Source organism: Drosophila kikkawai, chromosome 2L, assembly GCF_030179895.1.
Source record: "Drosophila kikkawai strain 14028-0561.14 chromosome 2L, DkikHiC1v2, whole genome shotgun sequence".
NCBI classification, from domain to species: Eukaryota; Metazoa; Arthropoda; class Insecta; order Diptera; family Drosophilidae; genus Drosophila; species Drosophila kikkawai.
This window is the reverse complement of record NC_091728.1, coordinates 1,987,099-2,003,158: the sequence shown is the minus strand read 5'-3', so window position 1 is coordinate 2,003,158 and position 16,060 is coordinate 1,987,099. Positions and strand designations below refer to the sequence as shown.

General features: G+C 37.5%; 1 protein-coding gene across 1 annotated transcript in view; it reads left to right on the top strand.

The window, feature by feature from the left end:
- Positions 1–5,495: 5,495 nt before the first annotated feature.
- ham (hamlet) overlaps positions 5,496–16,060 on the top strand; it is a 35,397-nt gene continuing 24,832 nt past the window's right edge. Inside the window, exon 1 of the mRNA XM_017174028.3 lies at positions 5,496–6,065. Within this exon, the coding sequence (XP_017029517.1) occupies positions 6,005–6,065 (61 nt within the window). The 5' untranslated portion in view covers positions 5,496–6,004. The remainder of the gene's footprint in view (positions 6,066–16,060) is intronic.

The window sequence follows — 16,060 nt, the reverse complement described above, 5'->3', positions numbered from 1 at the left end:
TATGTAGATATGGATGTGGCTATGGATGCTGTGGTCATGTTTGTGGAGTAAGCAATACTGTCCTATGCCATTCTGCACCTCGTTTTCCCTGATTTCCTTCTCCCCAAAGCCGAAGGCTCATGGCTCATAACTTTTTCAGTTAATGAAGACATAAAACCCAGTGCTGTGGCTGCGCGGCTGCCACGGCAGCTAAGGGCAATAAACACAGAGGCAGAAATAGCAACAAAAACAAGAGCAACACCAGCAGCAAAACAACAACAAGGAGCTTGCCCCTTTGCTTTTGCAGCAAGGTATTTGTTTGTTCTTTTTCTGCTGCGATTTACTTTTTCGCCTTTTGTTTGTTTTTGCAAAATCACAAGAAAGTTGCGCCCATAAGTCTGCGGAAAACAAGTTCAGAGATATCTCCAAAGAGTGATAGCACGGGGTTTAGCGGGAAGGGGTTTTTTCTTTGTTTTGCCTTGAAATAAGGTAGAAAAGAGGTGTGTATTTGTGGAGGAGAGTAACTACAGTGTGGTCTGTGTATGGAGAACACTCTCTTATAATAATAATAATATAATATACATTTTATAAACAATTAAATTGAAAAGTTGAGGAACATAATATTAAAATATTTATTTTAATTAGGGGTTTAAGATACTTGATTCTTACAGTAAACCCTTAATAGCTTTAACCCATCAATTGTCTTATTTAAAGTCCACTGTATTTTCAGCGGAGAGTATTCTATGTGGCTCTCTGTCCTTTTTTTTTCACCGCTATATACCAGCAAACGCCATTTTGTGCAAAGTTGTTGCTGTCTCTGCTTTCTGCTGCCGCTTCTGCCTCTGCTGCCCACTGTCGCTATCAGCGCACATCAATGGACCAGCGACCAACGACGAGCGACGAGCGGCGACAGTGCGGCGACACAATTTGGCGCACATTACGTATACGCAGCGTTGGCCAAAGCGAAAGAGCAACAACCGAGGAGCAAAGCAACAGAATAGCAGCCAGCAGCAGCAACAGATGAGCGAGCGGGATGGACATAGAATATGGAGAGATAGAGAGCGCCAAATGAGCAGCGACTGAGAGATATGATAACGGCAGCAGCAGCAGCAGAGGCGACCAGCAGCAGCGACCGCAACAGAGGCCACGCCTCCATTTGGTAATCTCAGCGGACTTTTCTTTTGTTTTCAGGCCCACCGAAAAACAACAGTCAAGGACCTCTTGGAGAGCCTTTGTCCTTGGCTGGTAACCTCTTAACACACTTCATTAATCAAATGCCAGCAGCAATGCATAAAGCTGGCAAGAAAAAAAACAACAAGAAAAAACTGACTCGCCAAAAGAGCAACAAGCAACAGACGAAATTCGCCGTTACTATTGAGGCGAATTCAAGCTCTCTCTCTCTGTTTTGCGGAGACAAAGCTCCACCCCAAGCAAAGTAGAGCGCAGACGCAAGAGTACAAGGAAGAGAGCGCCACATTGGAGCATCTGAGGGAGAGGGAGTTCTACTGCTGCTGCTGCTGCTGCTGGGACGCCAAAACTTTTTGCCGCTCAGTCTCTGTCGACGCAGACGATGACAAACGAATGACAGACAGCACACTCCACTCTCCGCTGCGCTGGGCTCCACGCTCCATGCCCCCAACCAAAGTCAGGCCAAGAGAGAGAGAGATAATAACAAAGAGATAAGGGAGACGACAGCGAAATGGCGACAGCAGCAGCAGCAGCAACAACAACAACAACTCCCATTGAATGCCCGCCAGTCAGAAGCGTTCGTTTTGCCTGTATTTGTGCGCCTGTGTGGGAGAACACTGTTGCACATGCCAGGGATAGGAAGGAGGAGCAGGAGGTGGGTGAGGAGGTGGCTCTGCTGCACGATTACCTCATACTGTAAATTGCATCTCCACAATTGTATATGTATGCATATAAAATACATGTATGCACTGCATGCGTGTGAGAGTGTGTGTTTGTGTGTGGGTGTTTGTAATTTCCTGATAATTAAATCTGCACAGAAATTATTTCACTCTCCACTTTCGCCACTCTCCTCGCCTCTCCTCTTGTGCGCTTTTCTCTGCAAAGAAATTAATGAAAAACTCGCAATTGGGATAATGAAAACGACTTTGCCCAGATACGTTTTCCCTTTGGCCATTAATGTGGCCATAATTTTGGATTTTAGCTCTTAATTAAGGCGGCTTCTTGGCTATCGAGGTCATTGTGAGTGCTGTGCGGTGCTAAGAGGACATTACACATAGGGATACTCTTGTAAAAGGAGCTATTTGTAGAGATGTATACAAATTAAATAAAATAGTATGATCTTTTAGTAAAGAAATATGTTTTGGTAAGTGTCATATCTGTATAATTATGACACTATTATAAAACTACTATGTTTTTTGTATTTTTCAAGTATAGGATATTAAATAAATAGAATTATTAAAAAGATTCTTTATCTAGTTGATAAAATAATTTTTAAAAATCAATCAAAGGCTTGTCTATAAAGCTTTTAATTTTGTTTTTATTAAATTCTACTAAACCTATTTAAACTAGAGTCACCATTACATGATAATTGTTCACGTAATTGAATCACTTCCCTTACAAGATTATTCAGTATACAGGCAAAGGAAGAAACATTTGATAAAAGCCACTTATTACGTCTAAGGGGCAACGTTTTGTGGGAACTTGGTGTTATCTCCGCTGGGGATTTCCCTCTCTATGCCTCCCCCTGGTACAGATACAGACAAAGCATGATTTAATTTCCTTTCGCCATGCCCTATTATAGAAAAATCACTGCTGCATTCAGTTTGGTCCCAAGATATTGTGTATTTTTAGTACCGGCAAGCCCACAGGCAGGCGGGCAAGTGACCTTGAAATAATTGGCTAAAATCCCAAAGCAAAGTTCTGCCCTCCAGTTGTGCATGTACTTTGGTAAATTTATATATATATTTTTGGTTTGGCAAGATCAAGTGCGGTCTGTAAATAGAACAATGGCAGCTTTTTCCCCATTTTTCCCACCCTCCCCCTAAGGCTATTGTTCGTGTGTGGCGCCCCCGCAAAGAGTTAGATAAACAGCTATGAAAACTGCAATTATTAATAAGGCGCAGCGCATTTCGGATGCCAAGATCCGTTTGCTTTGGGCCAATTATACGTTCCATAAACCTGACCCAAAACTACACAGCTAACTACAGATTTTTCGCGTATATTTTACGAGATGGAACAGAAAACAAATGTTTTTCACTCGCCTGACTTGCTTTTATTATGGCTTTTCCACCGCCCACCCGATCTGGCTATGGGCCCGCCCTCCTCACCTATGTGTTTTTCTTTTTTCTTTTTTCTTTTTATTTTTTTCTTCTTATTTTTTTTTCTCTCTTGTAATAAAGGAAAAATGCGAGCAATGCGCTGGAATTGGAACGCAGCTGAAGGCAGAAATATTATTATTATGCAGACTAGGATCTAGGGGGGATACAAAGGGGAGTGCACCCAGAAAATAAAATATTTAAAATGAATGATGAATTTTTCTATAATATAGATACTTAAAAATTCAATATATTTCAGTTTACGATACTTTTGGGGACGGAAAATGAATACTGAGTAGGACTATAACTAGTTGGGAATTTTAGAAAGTTTATTTCTTATATTAAATACATAACATATAATTAAAATATAAATAATAAAATATAAATATAATAAATTAATGAATAGCAAAAGAACGGATTAAAATTTTCCCACACCAAATCTGTATTTATACCAATCTCTCAGCATTTACAGGAAATTTAATCGAATTCTCACATTTTTTATGTACAATTTTTTCAGTGCTTATGCTGGGTCTTCTCCTCTGGCATGAATAATTAATGCAAGCGAAATATTGATTGCATGTACTTGAAAAGAGTTCCAGACGACGACGCCGTCAGACGTCCGACATCCGACATTGTCGGGCATAGGCCCTATGCTCGTATGACAAACGACTGACACGCGGACTGAGCAGGCGACAAATCTACACCGTACCTCCTCCTCCACCCCTCCCAGGAGAGAGCACCCCCTGTCGGAAGAGCAACCTCCACCCACAAGACTACCCCCCAAGCCCTCTGCCTTTTGCCTGCCCATTGGTCAGAGGGTGGTCCCTGTCCTTCGATGACTTTTCCAGGGGGCTAATAGAGTGGGTGTTGCATAAATTTACACAGCGGGTATGTGGAAAGAGGTAGAGAGAGTCCTTACAGGACCAACAGGGGTTAAGAGGGGGCTCAAGCAAGTCGAGGGGCTAACAAAGGACACTCCAAAAGGGGTTAACACACACACACACAGGAGGAGGCCAAAGAGGGAGAAAACCAAGCCAGAGTTAGGCCTGAAACTTACTTACTTGGCATGTGCATGGCCATGTGTTGGGCTTTAACAACCGGCCATATAGATAGATGGCTTTGATAACAAGGTTAAGTGACGACTTTTCGCTGATTTCCCAAAAATGGGGGAAATCTAGTCTAAAGGCGGGACTTCTTAGGTATCTATTGATATATAAAATGTTATGATAAAACCTTTAAGCCATTAAGGTTTAGGGTTTATAATATATCCAAAACATTAAAGTGGTTACGAAAGTTCTTGAGAAGACAATATATGAGGGTTTTGGGATAGTCATTAAGGTAGATTTTACAGATATTAATATCCTGGAGGATTTATTGCTCAGAATAAGGTTTATTTCTTGAGCTAAATCTATTTTTCACTAGCTTCATTACTTCATTATTTTGTTAAAGGCTAAAGAATAAATTTTATGGTAAACTATACCTTGAAAATCCTATAATTTTGCTTCTATATATTTTTTAATATATATTATTTTTCTTTGCCACCACAGACCTCTTCTATTATCTCCCATAAAACACAACCGTCGTCGCCTTTATGGCTTTCCCAACCAATGGTTGGGCTGGTCTCCGCTCCACCTTCCTTCTCAGCCAGGTGAAAGCCCATTGGATTGGGCAAATCGGCGAGGTCTCGGTCTCCAATTTGGAGGAAACCTCTCCTCGAAAAAGCCTTTCCTCCAGGCCTCTTTTGTGTCTCTTGGAAAACTTGCGTGACTTCATTTGCATGAATTACGTTGCGTTTTTTCCCGAGCGCCGTCGTCGTTAGTGTCCTTTCGCTGCCCACAGAGCACACCTACCTGGCGAAGGAACCCCAAGCCAAGTCACCACTACCAAGGCCCGGCCACGTGCCTGTGTGCGGTTCGGTTGGTTGGTCGAAGTCGGAGTGCCTGGCTCCACCCGTTCCTTTTCATAATTGCCACCGCGGTAGTCAGTCTCCTTTTTTCCTTACACTCTTCCCTCCTCTCTTTTTTATTTTTTTTTTGGTATGGAAAATAGTTGGAAAAATAATGAAAGGAAAAAGAAAAAAGAAACTATGGCGCATAGACGAAATAGTCTCGGCGTTCTCCACGCTCCGCTCCGCGCTCAGTTGATTTGAGTTTTTCTGTTTTTCAGTTTTCCGCCTGCCGCCTGCCGCCTGTTTTCTGTTTTCCATCGTCAGTCGCTTTCGAGGAGCTTTGTGGGGCAGGTGTGTTCAGGTGGTTTTTTGAGGCTGCTCCCAGTTCCATTTTTCGCATTTTCCACCAAAAAAAAAAAACATACTGTGAGTGCCTTAAACTGGAAACACACAACAACTCAGAAGCCCTTTTTGCCGTCGGTTTATTTGTGGGGTTTTTCTCAATATTTCCCCCCCCCCCCACTAACCTCGAGACGCGTGTGCAAAATAAAAAAAAAAAGGAAACCACAAGCCAGACATTTGCAAAGATTTTTTAAACAAAAAAAAAGAGCAAACACCCTAGCCCCTTGGTGGATTTTATGCAAATGCAATTGTGTCGGTTGTCCACCCCGGAAAAACTTGTGTTCTTGATTTGCGCAAAAAAAAGTGATTTCTAATTGTTTCGACTTCTCCGCGAGAGAGAGTGAGCAAAGGAGCCTAGGGCGGAGTGTGTCAATGTCAATGGAAAACGGATTTTCCACTCTCATTCAGCGACTTTTGGTTTTCCGCGTGGATATGCAATAAGCCCAGATTAATGACGTCCTTGTTGGAGATTATCATGCGATCGAAGGCGATTGCAAGGAAATTCAATCAGGGTGAGTTAAGGAAATTGGTGAAAAATTATATATTAAATTGGTTAAAGGAAGGGGAATTAATTTGTAATAAAAAAGATGGTGTTCAAAATTATTATGTTTATTTTTAATTTATTAATTTATGTTAAATTAAATAAGGAGTTTCATTTTCTGGGAAATATATTTCCTATAAGTAACACACTTATATATTTTATGTTTACATTTTGTACTAAATATGAATAAATCAAAATTAATTTTCAATAATATGCTTAAAAAAATATTCAAAAATTCTTAAATTCCTAATAACTTAAAACCACAAAATTGTCATAGTTAATAGGAAACAATTAAAGATAACTTAACCCCATTAAAAAACGCGCAATTATTACAATTTCCCTCATAAAAAAACCCAAAACAGCCCCAATATCACATTAATAGTACCTTAGAGACCCATTAAAATATAATCCAGAAGGAATAATTAATTATAACCACTTGTGCCTAGACCAATTCAATTAAAAATGAATTTTTAGGAGCCTAATTCAAATCATAATCAATTATTTGAACAAGTGGGGCCAACTTATCAAATATTATTTCAACACAAAAATGTGAAACATGACTTATTACTCGAACACCCTTGAACACTTGAAGATATGTCTGAATATCTAAGAAACACTTTCGATTCTCCACACAGTTGAATAATTATTTTCAGCGAAAAAAATGAAGAAATATCACAAGTAACCCCTGGGGAGCCATAATATAATCTTTGTCCGAGAACTGCAATTCAGTGTGTGGATCCCTAGAGACCCAATCTTTGTACGACAGCGGACATTCCAACTCAAAGTCCGAGTCAGACTTGGGACACGAATTTTGGAGTCACTCTCGTGGCGCAGCTCGTGCCCTTAAACTAATCTTAAAAAAACAACCACAAGTATCCCAAGACATCTGTTTCAATTAGGCAAAACTTTTGTTCGTTTTCTCACAGGCTTTGTTCTCTTTGGGGTTTTTGTTTTTTGTATTGTTTTTTTGCGTCTTTTTGGGTCTGCAGATAAACCGATTTTGTATAAAGAAATGTTTTGAAACACGCATACACAGATTTGGCAACCGTTCTCTGGCTCAGATAAAGATAGGAATTTGTCTTGAAAAGTGACATTGAAAGGGCTTCGGACATGTAATTTTCAGAGTGTTGATTAGCTGCTTAACTGCTAATTTTAAAAGCATTTCAGGGACTTAGGCACTAAAAATCATATAAGTTTCGTTTTAATTATTTGTACTTTGAGTAAATACTTTTTTCCTTTTTCGATCTTTTCGACGACGAGAATCTCACTTTGATTAATGTTTGAACGTCGTAAAAAATAGTCCGGATTTCCTAATTGCTTTTCTTATATCGTCATTGTTTTTGTGTTTCTTATTTGCTTTATTTAAAATAGAAATGATTCAGGCAATGCGCACTTAAGTCGGAAGATCAAACCCTGTGGGAATTTACGAATTTCCGATTTGAGTTTATAATTATGCCAGGCGGAGTTGACTTGATATTTTTCATGGAATTAAATGCAAGTATAAAAAAAATTAAAGATATTGAGAGACGTGAGTCTTATAGGGATAAAGAAAATAAGTCTTGAGAGTAATAAAAATAAATATTATTAATTTAGAATTCCAAGAATTTGTGTGTTATATTTACTAAAAAAAATATTGAAAAAAATATTGTTAAAGCTGAAAAGATCTCTGCATATTATTATAATAAATATAAAAATTTTAAATATATATTTATGTACATTACAAAAAAAAAATGTATTTTAAAATTAGGGATGAGTTGGGAAAAAATTTAAAAAAAACTTACAAAATTTATTGCAAATTTTATGTATCGATTTAAATATCGATTATACTTCGAAATTTTCTAAGCTTGCTCAAACCTTTTAAATTATTTTTACATTTTATCCCCCTCCATAATTGGCCATTTTATGACTCCATCATGATCATTCTGTCCCAATTAACTTTTTAATGTACCCTAAATTCCAAGGCAGACATTTTTTATGGTCCACTTCCCCTCAAAAGAGCTACTTACCCCCACAATCTGACACGAGTTTCCCCCCCAAAAACGCAAAAATCCCCAAACGAAAACAAGAAAAGAATCAAGAGGAATGCTAATCTCCAAGGCGATAGCCAAAAGTTCCTGGCAATCGTGACCATCACAGGCATTATCATTACCGTTATCAGCGCCATCGTCGTTAACATTATCATTATCATCAGCAACATCGCCTTAGTCGTCCGAAGAATCGACTCTGGTCGATGGTAAAAAAAAAAAATCGTTATCGCCCTCGAGTATCAGCATTTTTATGACCTGAGAATCGATTGTATTAAGAGCTATTAAAATATTTTCTAAAACCTGCTGCTATCATATCATTCAATTAGGCAAGAAACGGCTATATATAGGATCATAAAACATAGCATTCGGTGTCGCCTGATAGTGATAGTGAAGCCTCAAACACCAATCATTCGGATCGGTTTCGGTTTATTTCTCAACACATTAAAGCCCCATAAATACATCAAAATAAAAGTGTCGCACGCAGAGTATTTACAGCCCCTTTGCAGATAATGTAAGGAAGACATATGGATTGGCCCTCTTACAATATTTTTTCGGAGTGTAAACTTGGTCAGATCGCTGGGATCAGATACAATTCGCAGCAGACAAAGTCTGTCAAAAAGCTAGCAACAAGAAATTTCCACAGATAAACGCCAGATAAGCGCCGGGATCAAGATTATATAGCTCTCGGTGTTTGCTTTTCGGTGTATACTGGGTTATCAGGGGGCCTCACACTTTATGGCAGGTGCTATTGGATACTCTATAAAGCAGTAATTTATGAAGTTCCCTCCGCGCTACTTGACTTTTGTTTTCATCTTTTCAACGTCCTCCAGTGGGTGAGTTGCTAATGTCTTTTTTTCGGGCTTAACCCATATTTTTTTGAGGGGTTTTAATTGGGTTTTATTTAGTGGGGATTTTTTAAAGAGATTTTTAAAGGGTAAATATTTAAATAAATATTTATGCTTTACTATTTTAGTTTTTTATTTATCAAGAAAGCTTGCCAAAACTTAGAGAATGATTTTTAAAAATCAGCAGACTTTTTATAAAATTTTAAAATATTTTTTGAGTAAGACATGGAGGTTATACATTTCATAAATATTTAAAAATATAATGCCATAGGTTTATTTGAAAAAAATGTTAGGGTTTTCTAAGCTTTTTTAACTTGAAAAGAGGTAGAAATATTTCAAAATCATTAAGCTACATAAAATATATATGATACTATTATATTCAAAATATTTTAAATATACTTCCAAAGCCTTTTTCATTGATTATTTCACCTTAACCCACTCAAAGTTTTATGCAGAAAAACCTCCCAATTTTCACCCCACTTAACCCACTCCCTCTCTCACCATTCCTGTTACCCAGAAAAATATGGGTTAAGTACACATGGAAAAGCGATCTACAGCAGAAAAGAGAGAATCTATGTTTGTATTTCCTGATGATATCATCTATCAGAGCGCACGTCTCACAACGGTTTTATTGTGCACTTGTTCGCCGCTGTTTCTCTCTCCTATTTTTTTGTGAATTGCGTTGCTTCATCGCATCGAAAAAAATATCATCGGCGCATGCATCGCACCTGATATTTTTATGGATTTACAGCACCCCCGAATTGTTCTTCCAATTTCGACAATTTATTACCAAATACACAGGCTTTTGACATTTATTTGCTCGTTTTCAATTCGATTTCGATTCGATTTCTCGGACGCCCCATCGAAGTTTTACTGTCCGAAAGCAAAAGTGTTTTTTTATATTTTCTTGTCGACCAGTCAACCTTGTTGTCTAGGTGCTATAGAGGATCGGAATGGAATCGGACGATGATAGCCCTGGGCAGACCCTGCGTATACTTTATATGGTCGAAGCGAAGGCGCACATGTTAAATGAGGCGTAGTGGGTAAATGGGAAAAAGGGGTTATAGAAGTCAGAATTAGGTAGGAAATGGATTATTCAGCTATGAAATATAAAGGATTTTGGAAAGAGTGAAGTGCTGAAATCGGTTAAGGAGATTGAAAAGGATACTGATACATCCCAAAACATCTTAAAAAATATATATTTCCATTATAAAAATATTTAAAAATTATTTAATATTCTTTTTAGTTACTGAAAATAACCTCTTTCTTACAATAAATATTATTTCTAATTACAAACCTCGTTTATTTTCATTTAACTCTTAAAAACCCTCCCCTTAACTACACCCCTTTCCTACAACTTTTTAGTAAAGGACACCATAAACTTAATTACCTACTAATTGATCCACACACTTGCCTATCTCTTTTGTGTGAATTACAAGCCGCCTTCGTTTACTATTAATTTCCCGGCAAAAGGGGATTTTCCCAACTACTTGATCGCTTGTTCGTGGGGTTTATCTGTACGACCCAGTCGCATTTGTCTTTTGTTTACAAGGCGGTTACGTCAAGGCTTCTGTTTCTGTTTCTGTTGCAGATAAATGGCACTGGACTGTGCCAAGAGATCGTTTATTTAGATGGCGAATTACGGGGAACTATATACGGGGTTTGGTTCCATGGAGTACTGTGAGATACACAAGTGGTATATGGGCGGGCTTGGCTCTATCGGCGTAACTGTCAGTGTCTTGTCACTGTTCTATTGTTTATAAGTGGAGCTATATTTATGTTTTGAAGATAGTTTCCGATATGCGGGAGGTATTGTATAAATAAGGGGTATTTTCTAGTACTCTTCTTACTTGATACGTACTATCTCTTGTTAGAATATACGGCCAGATGTGGGGTTTTACTAAGAAGAAATTACAGTAAGAGTTCTGAAGAAGTAAAGTTATACTTCATTAATATTTATTTGTAATTATATCTATAAGAATATTTTCTGAAATATATTTCACCTATCATATATCTCTAATTTCTTCACTTTACTATCTTCAGTTTAAAGTTCACCTCGACTTGGATCATATTTATTCTATTCCTGTCAACTTATAATCAATTTTATTATTGTGACTTCGATAGACAGTTGTAAAGATAGTCACTCCTATCGCCGCGTTTTCCTTTCATTCATTCACTTATATCCAAGGTAATGGCTATGACTAAGGGCTTGCGAGTGAGTTATTTCTCGCAGTGCTGATTCCATTTCGCCTTTTTTCCTGTTCCATAAATTGTTTTCTAGTTATAGAATAGATAGTAAATTCGCTGCAGATATCAGTCGGGGGGTGCATAGTACACAAGTACATACAGAATTGGGGCCCCATCACAGATACCACCCATTATTGTTATATTTTTGTCGGAGCTCGGAGCTAGCAGCTCGTAGCTCGGACTTTTATGGTCAGCGGTCCGAGCAAGCGATTTTATATTTCTTTCCGATCAAACACGATCGCTGCCGAGGGTGTGAGTGCAGAGAGAAAAATTAGAGGGAAATTGGAGGGAGTTTTAAATTAAAACTAATTGTTTAGGTCTTATAGTTTTACTAATTTTCTCATAAAATATATAAAATATATCGAAAAATTGTCAAGGGAAAATATAAAAATAAATATATAAATAAAACCTTTAAAAAATAAATAAAATAAAATAAGTAAAACTTTAAAAAATATCATAATAATACAGAAACAAAATAAAAATTATAATTATAATAATTAAAAATAAACTAAAATAAGCTAATTTTTGTATAACAAAAAATATGTGATTGTTTCTTTGATTTCATTGATATTTATGAAATGAACTTTATCTTGAAATAAAACTCATTTTATCCCTTATATAACCCCTACTTAATTTTCCCAGTGTAAGCAAGTAAGTGAGCACTTGCTCGTACTTTATATCACAAAGGTTCGTCGCTTTTTTTGGAGGTCTCTTCTCAGACTCACTTGTTGTTTTTTTATACCCTTGCAGGGTATTATAATTTCAGTCAGAAGTTTGCAACGCAGTGAAGGAGACCTTTCCGACCCTATAAAGTATATATATTCTTGATCAGTATCAACAGCCGAGTCGATCTAGCCATGTCCGTCTGTCCGTCTGTCCGTCTGTCCGTCCGTCTGTCCGTCCGTCCGTCCGTCTGTCCGTTTCTACGCAAACTAGTCCCTCAGTTTTAAAGCTATCTGGTTGAAACTTTGCATATAGTCTTCTATATACTCTCACTGCTATATATGTCGGAACGGGCCGGATCGGACGACTATATCATATAGCTGCCATACAAATGTTCAATAAATTTTTAGAAAAAAAATTATAACTTTTCTGTTTTTCAATAGTTTTGCACCATTTTTTAGATATGACCATTTTATATTATTTTTGAATTTTGGTAAAAATTTTATGAAAATCGGACGACTATATCATATAGCTGCCATAGGAACGATCCGGAAATTAATAGAAAAAAATTACAACTTCTTTGTTTTATAACGAATTTTTATCTTTTTTGAGATATGGTCATCTTGTATTAATTTCTAATTTCGTATTTAATTTAATGAGAATCAAATGACTATATCCTATAGCTGCCATAGGAACTATCTGAAAAATTTTAGAAAAAAAATTATAACTTTTTATACCCTTGCAGGGTATTATAATTTCAGTCAGAAGTTTGCAACGCAGTGAAGGAGACGTTTCCGACCCTATAAAGTATATATATTCTTGATCAGCATCAACAGCCGAGTCGATCTAGCCATGTCCGTCTGTCCGTCTGTCCGTCCGTCTGTCCGTCCGTCCGTCCGTCTGTCCGTTTCTACGCAAACTAGTCCCTCAGTTTTAAAGCTATCTGAATGAAACTTTGCATATAGTCTTCTATATACTCTCACTGCTATGTATGTCGGAACGGGCCGGATCGGACGACTATATCATATAGCTCCCATACAAATGTTCGATAAATTTTTAGAAAAAAAATTATAACTTGGCTGTTTTTCAATGAATCATTTTTGAGACATAGCCATTTTATATTATTTCAGAATTTTGGTAAAAATTTTATGAAAATCGGACGACTATATCTTATAGCTGCCATAGGAACGATCGGCATATGAATAGGAAAAAAATTATAACTTCCTTGTTTTTCAACATATTCTTATCTACTTTTAGATATAAGCTTATTTTATTATTCTAGAATTTTGGTATAAATTTTATGAAAATCGGACAACTATATCATATAGCTGCCATATAAACGATCGGTAAATGTAGAGAAAATGTAAAGCTGGGAATGTAAAACTGTAACTGTCAAAATGTAAACATAATAAGTATAGGTAAAATGCATTCAGCATTTAAATCTATAATATAAACATCAAAACCAATCTGCAAGGGTATACAAACTTCGGCGTGCCGAAGTTAGCTTCCTTTCTTGTTTTCTTCTATTTTTAATGGCTTGTCACCAGCCCACTCACTCACTCAGTTTCTCTCTTTCTCTGTCGCTCCGAATTCGCTGCGGAGTTCTCTGAACGGCGATTTGTTTAGCGCCGCAGAGAAGAAGGGAAAAAGGCAGGCAATCAATTGTCGAGCGGCCAGCTCCGGGCTTAGTTTGTGACACTTTGTGGCTGGTTTCGCGGTGAGGCGTCGGCAAAATGCAATCTGGATCGCCAGATAAACCGCAAACGAGATCAGGATCAAGAGGGAATCCCTTCAAATTAATAGAAAACTAATTGAAAACTGTGATCTGTGAATTCTCTCACGCCAATCACGTAGTGTGTGTGCAAAAAAAAGTGAGCAAATAAATTAAAGAAAATATTAATTGAAAAATCAAAAAGGAGAAAGGAAAATCCGAGGAAAAATCCCTTAAAAAAAGGGTTACACAAGTGAGTGACATTTCTGCAATTAATTGTACGCATCCTTGAGGTCAGGTCAGAGACTCTGTGTGTGTGGAACCACCCTTTCCGGGGCAGATGTCTTTGCCTTCGGGAAAGTGTGCCGGAAGACACAGGAAGCTAGTCAGGGTATCTGCTCCTTCTGCTGTCATTTCCGCTGCACATTGCAAATTGCATCCTTGTTCAAGGCGGGGTAGCGCGTGCTACGTTCCAATCTGATCCCAATTTTGATCCCGATCTTGTCTTGCAGCTTTCGCCTCGTATTAAGTTACGATCTCTTACACTCACATCTCCATTCTCCCCGTTTGACCTTGCCATAATTATATAGTCCTGACCCCGCCGTCTGTCTCAACGATTCTGACTCGATTCGAGGACTCGTCAGCTCGCGAGTCCTTTTTTCTAGAGAGCGAAGAGCAGCGACTTCCGCTCCGCCTCGAATGCCAAAACAATGGAACAGCAGTCGGAATGGTATATATAGAGAAGGAATCGCAGGAATAACAGTCCCTGTGAGTTGTGAGTACTGTGAGTCCTGTGAGTCCTCCTCCTGGCCTGTCAATGAGACATTCACATACAATTGAAGTTGCTAAGGTTTACAAGATCGACGCTGACTGATATACAAATGTAAACAGTTGAGGGCGAAAATATAGTGTGCTTTTATATTAAATATATTATTAATTATATTATTATAATTATTTATATTATTTTAAAATATTATAAAGTTTTACTAAACTTAAAAATTATTTTATATTAATTTTTAAGTTTAGTAAAACTTTATAATAATAATAAGTATATTAAAAATAGATTTAACCCTATTAAAATAAATAGATTCTATAAAAATTAAATATGTTTTTATAATTAAAAAAAAAATTAAAGAAATTGTTCTATGCTAAAGCATTTATAAATAATATTTTTTCAGTTAAAGATACAACATTTTCTTAACTTATTTTTAAATATATTCATTTCTCAATATTTTCCACATTTTATTTACAAATTTTACCCGCGATTGTTTATGCCAGGACGACTCACACCCATATGCTATTTTATGCCAAAAAAGAAGGGCAAAATCAGACGAAGAAGGGCATTCCTACACACACACACACTTGGTCCGCCACTCGAAATATGAACAAAGCAACCTCGATATATATGGTAGTTTGTGGAACGAGACGACTTTTGATTCCTTCAAGAACTTTATTTTCTATTGCCCTGCACTCTGTAAAAGCCATTCACAAAAGCCGGGGCCAAGTCCTTAGATCCTTTGTCCCGGTGCAGACAGTTAGAGTCAAAGATCAGCCATCCAGCTGAGTTAATTACAGCCGACAGAACTTCCACAGAGACAAGGCCGGAGTCACTGACTCTGAATGGAACTCGCTTGCAGTCCTTATGTTTTCTGTGAGTCGCCTGGAAAGGAAATGGTGTTGTCCCAGCCTCGGGGCATTCAGCTGATCCTGAAAAAAGCCTATTTAAATCACATTTTTTTGGCGCGTTAAATTATATTTAAATTTCAGCTGGGAGGAGGTCAAGGGAATTCAGAGATATTTTCCCTCCTTTAAATATTTCTTACACACATGAATGTCTCCATAGATCTCAAATAAAATCTATCCAAGCTCACATATATGTTCACATGTTCTTCCTTTAAAATATTCAAACACTGAAAACCATAAATATAATTTTATAATATGATTTCCCTTCCACCACAATGAACTGGAAAATCCTTTAATTGAAATTTTATCACTTTTAAGCAAACAATTGAGTGTGTCCGTTGGCATTATCTGTTCCGATCTGATTATTCATGGGCTATATGCACGCCCCTGTTACGGAATTATTATTGACTTTCACCGAGGCGTGTTTTTCTACCATGAATTATGGACAGGAGACCGACAAAAGAAGGGCAAACGAAACCAGAGCGAAATGCAAATAGAGACACATCCTTTTTCTCGGTTAAAATATGTGACAGCACAGAAAGGGAAGGGGTGATTATGTTGTTTTAATTTAACGCTATTAGCGTGTGTGTGAGTGTGTGGCGTCAGAGTCAACTTCAACCCTTAAAAGGCCTTCAAAATTAACCCGTATGTGTCGTGAGTTCCTAATTGAGTGCTGAGCTGAGCCCGCTGCTCCTGTCGATGTTTGACAAACGCAAACAGATAGGGATACGAGATATAGGAATATATATAGATAGATAGGCGCCCCTTTTAGCACCTCTTTTGCTGTTTT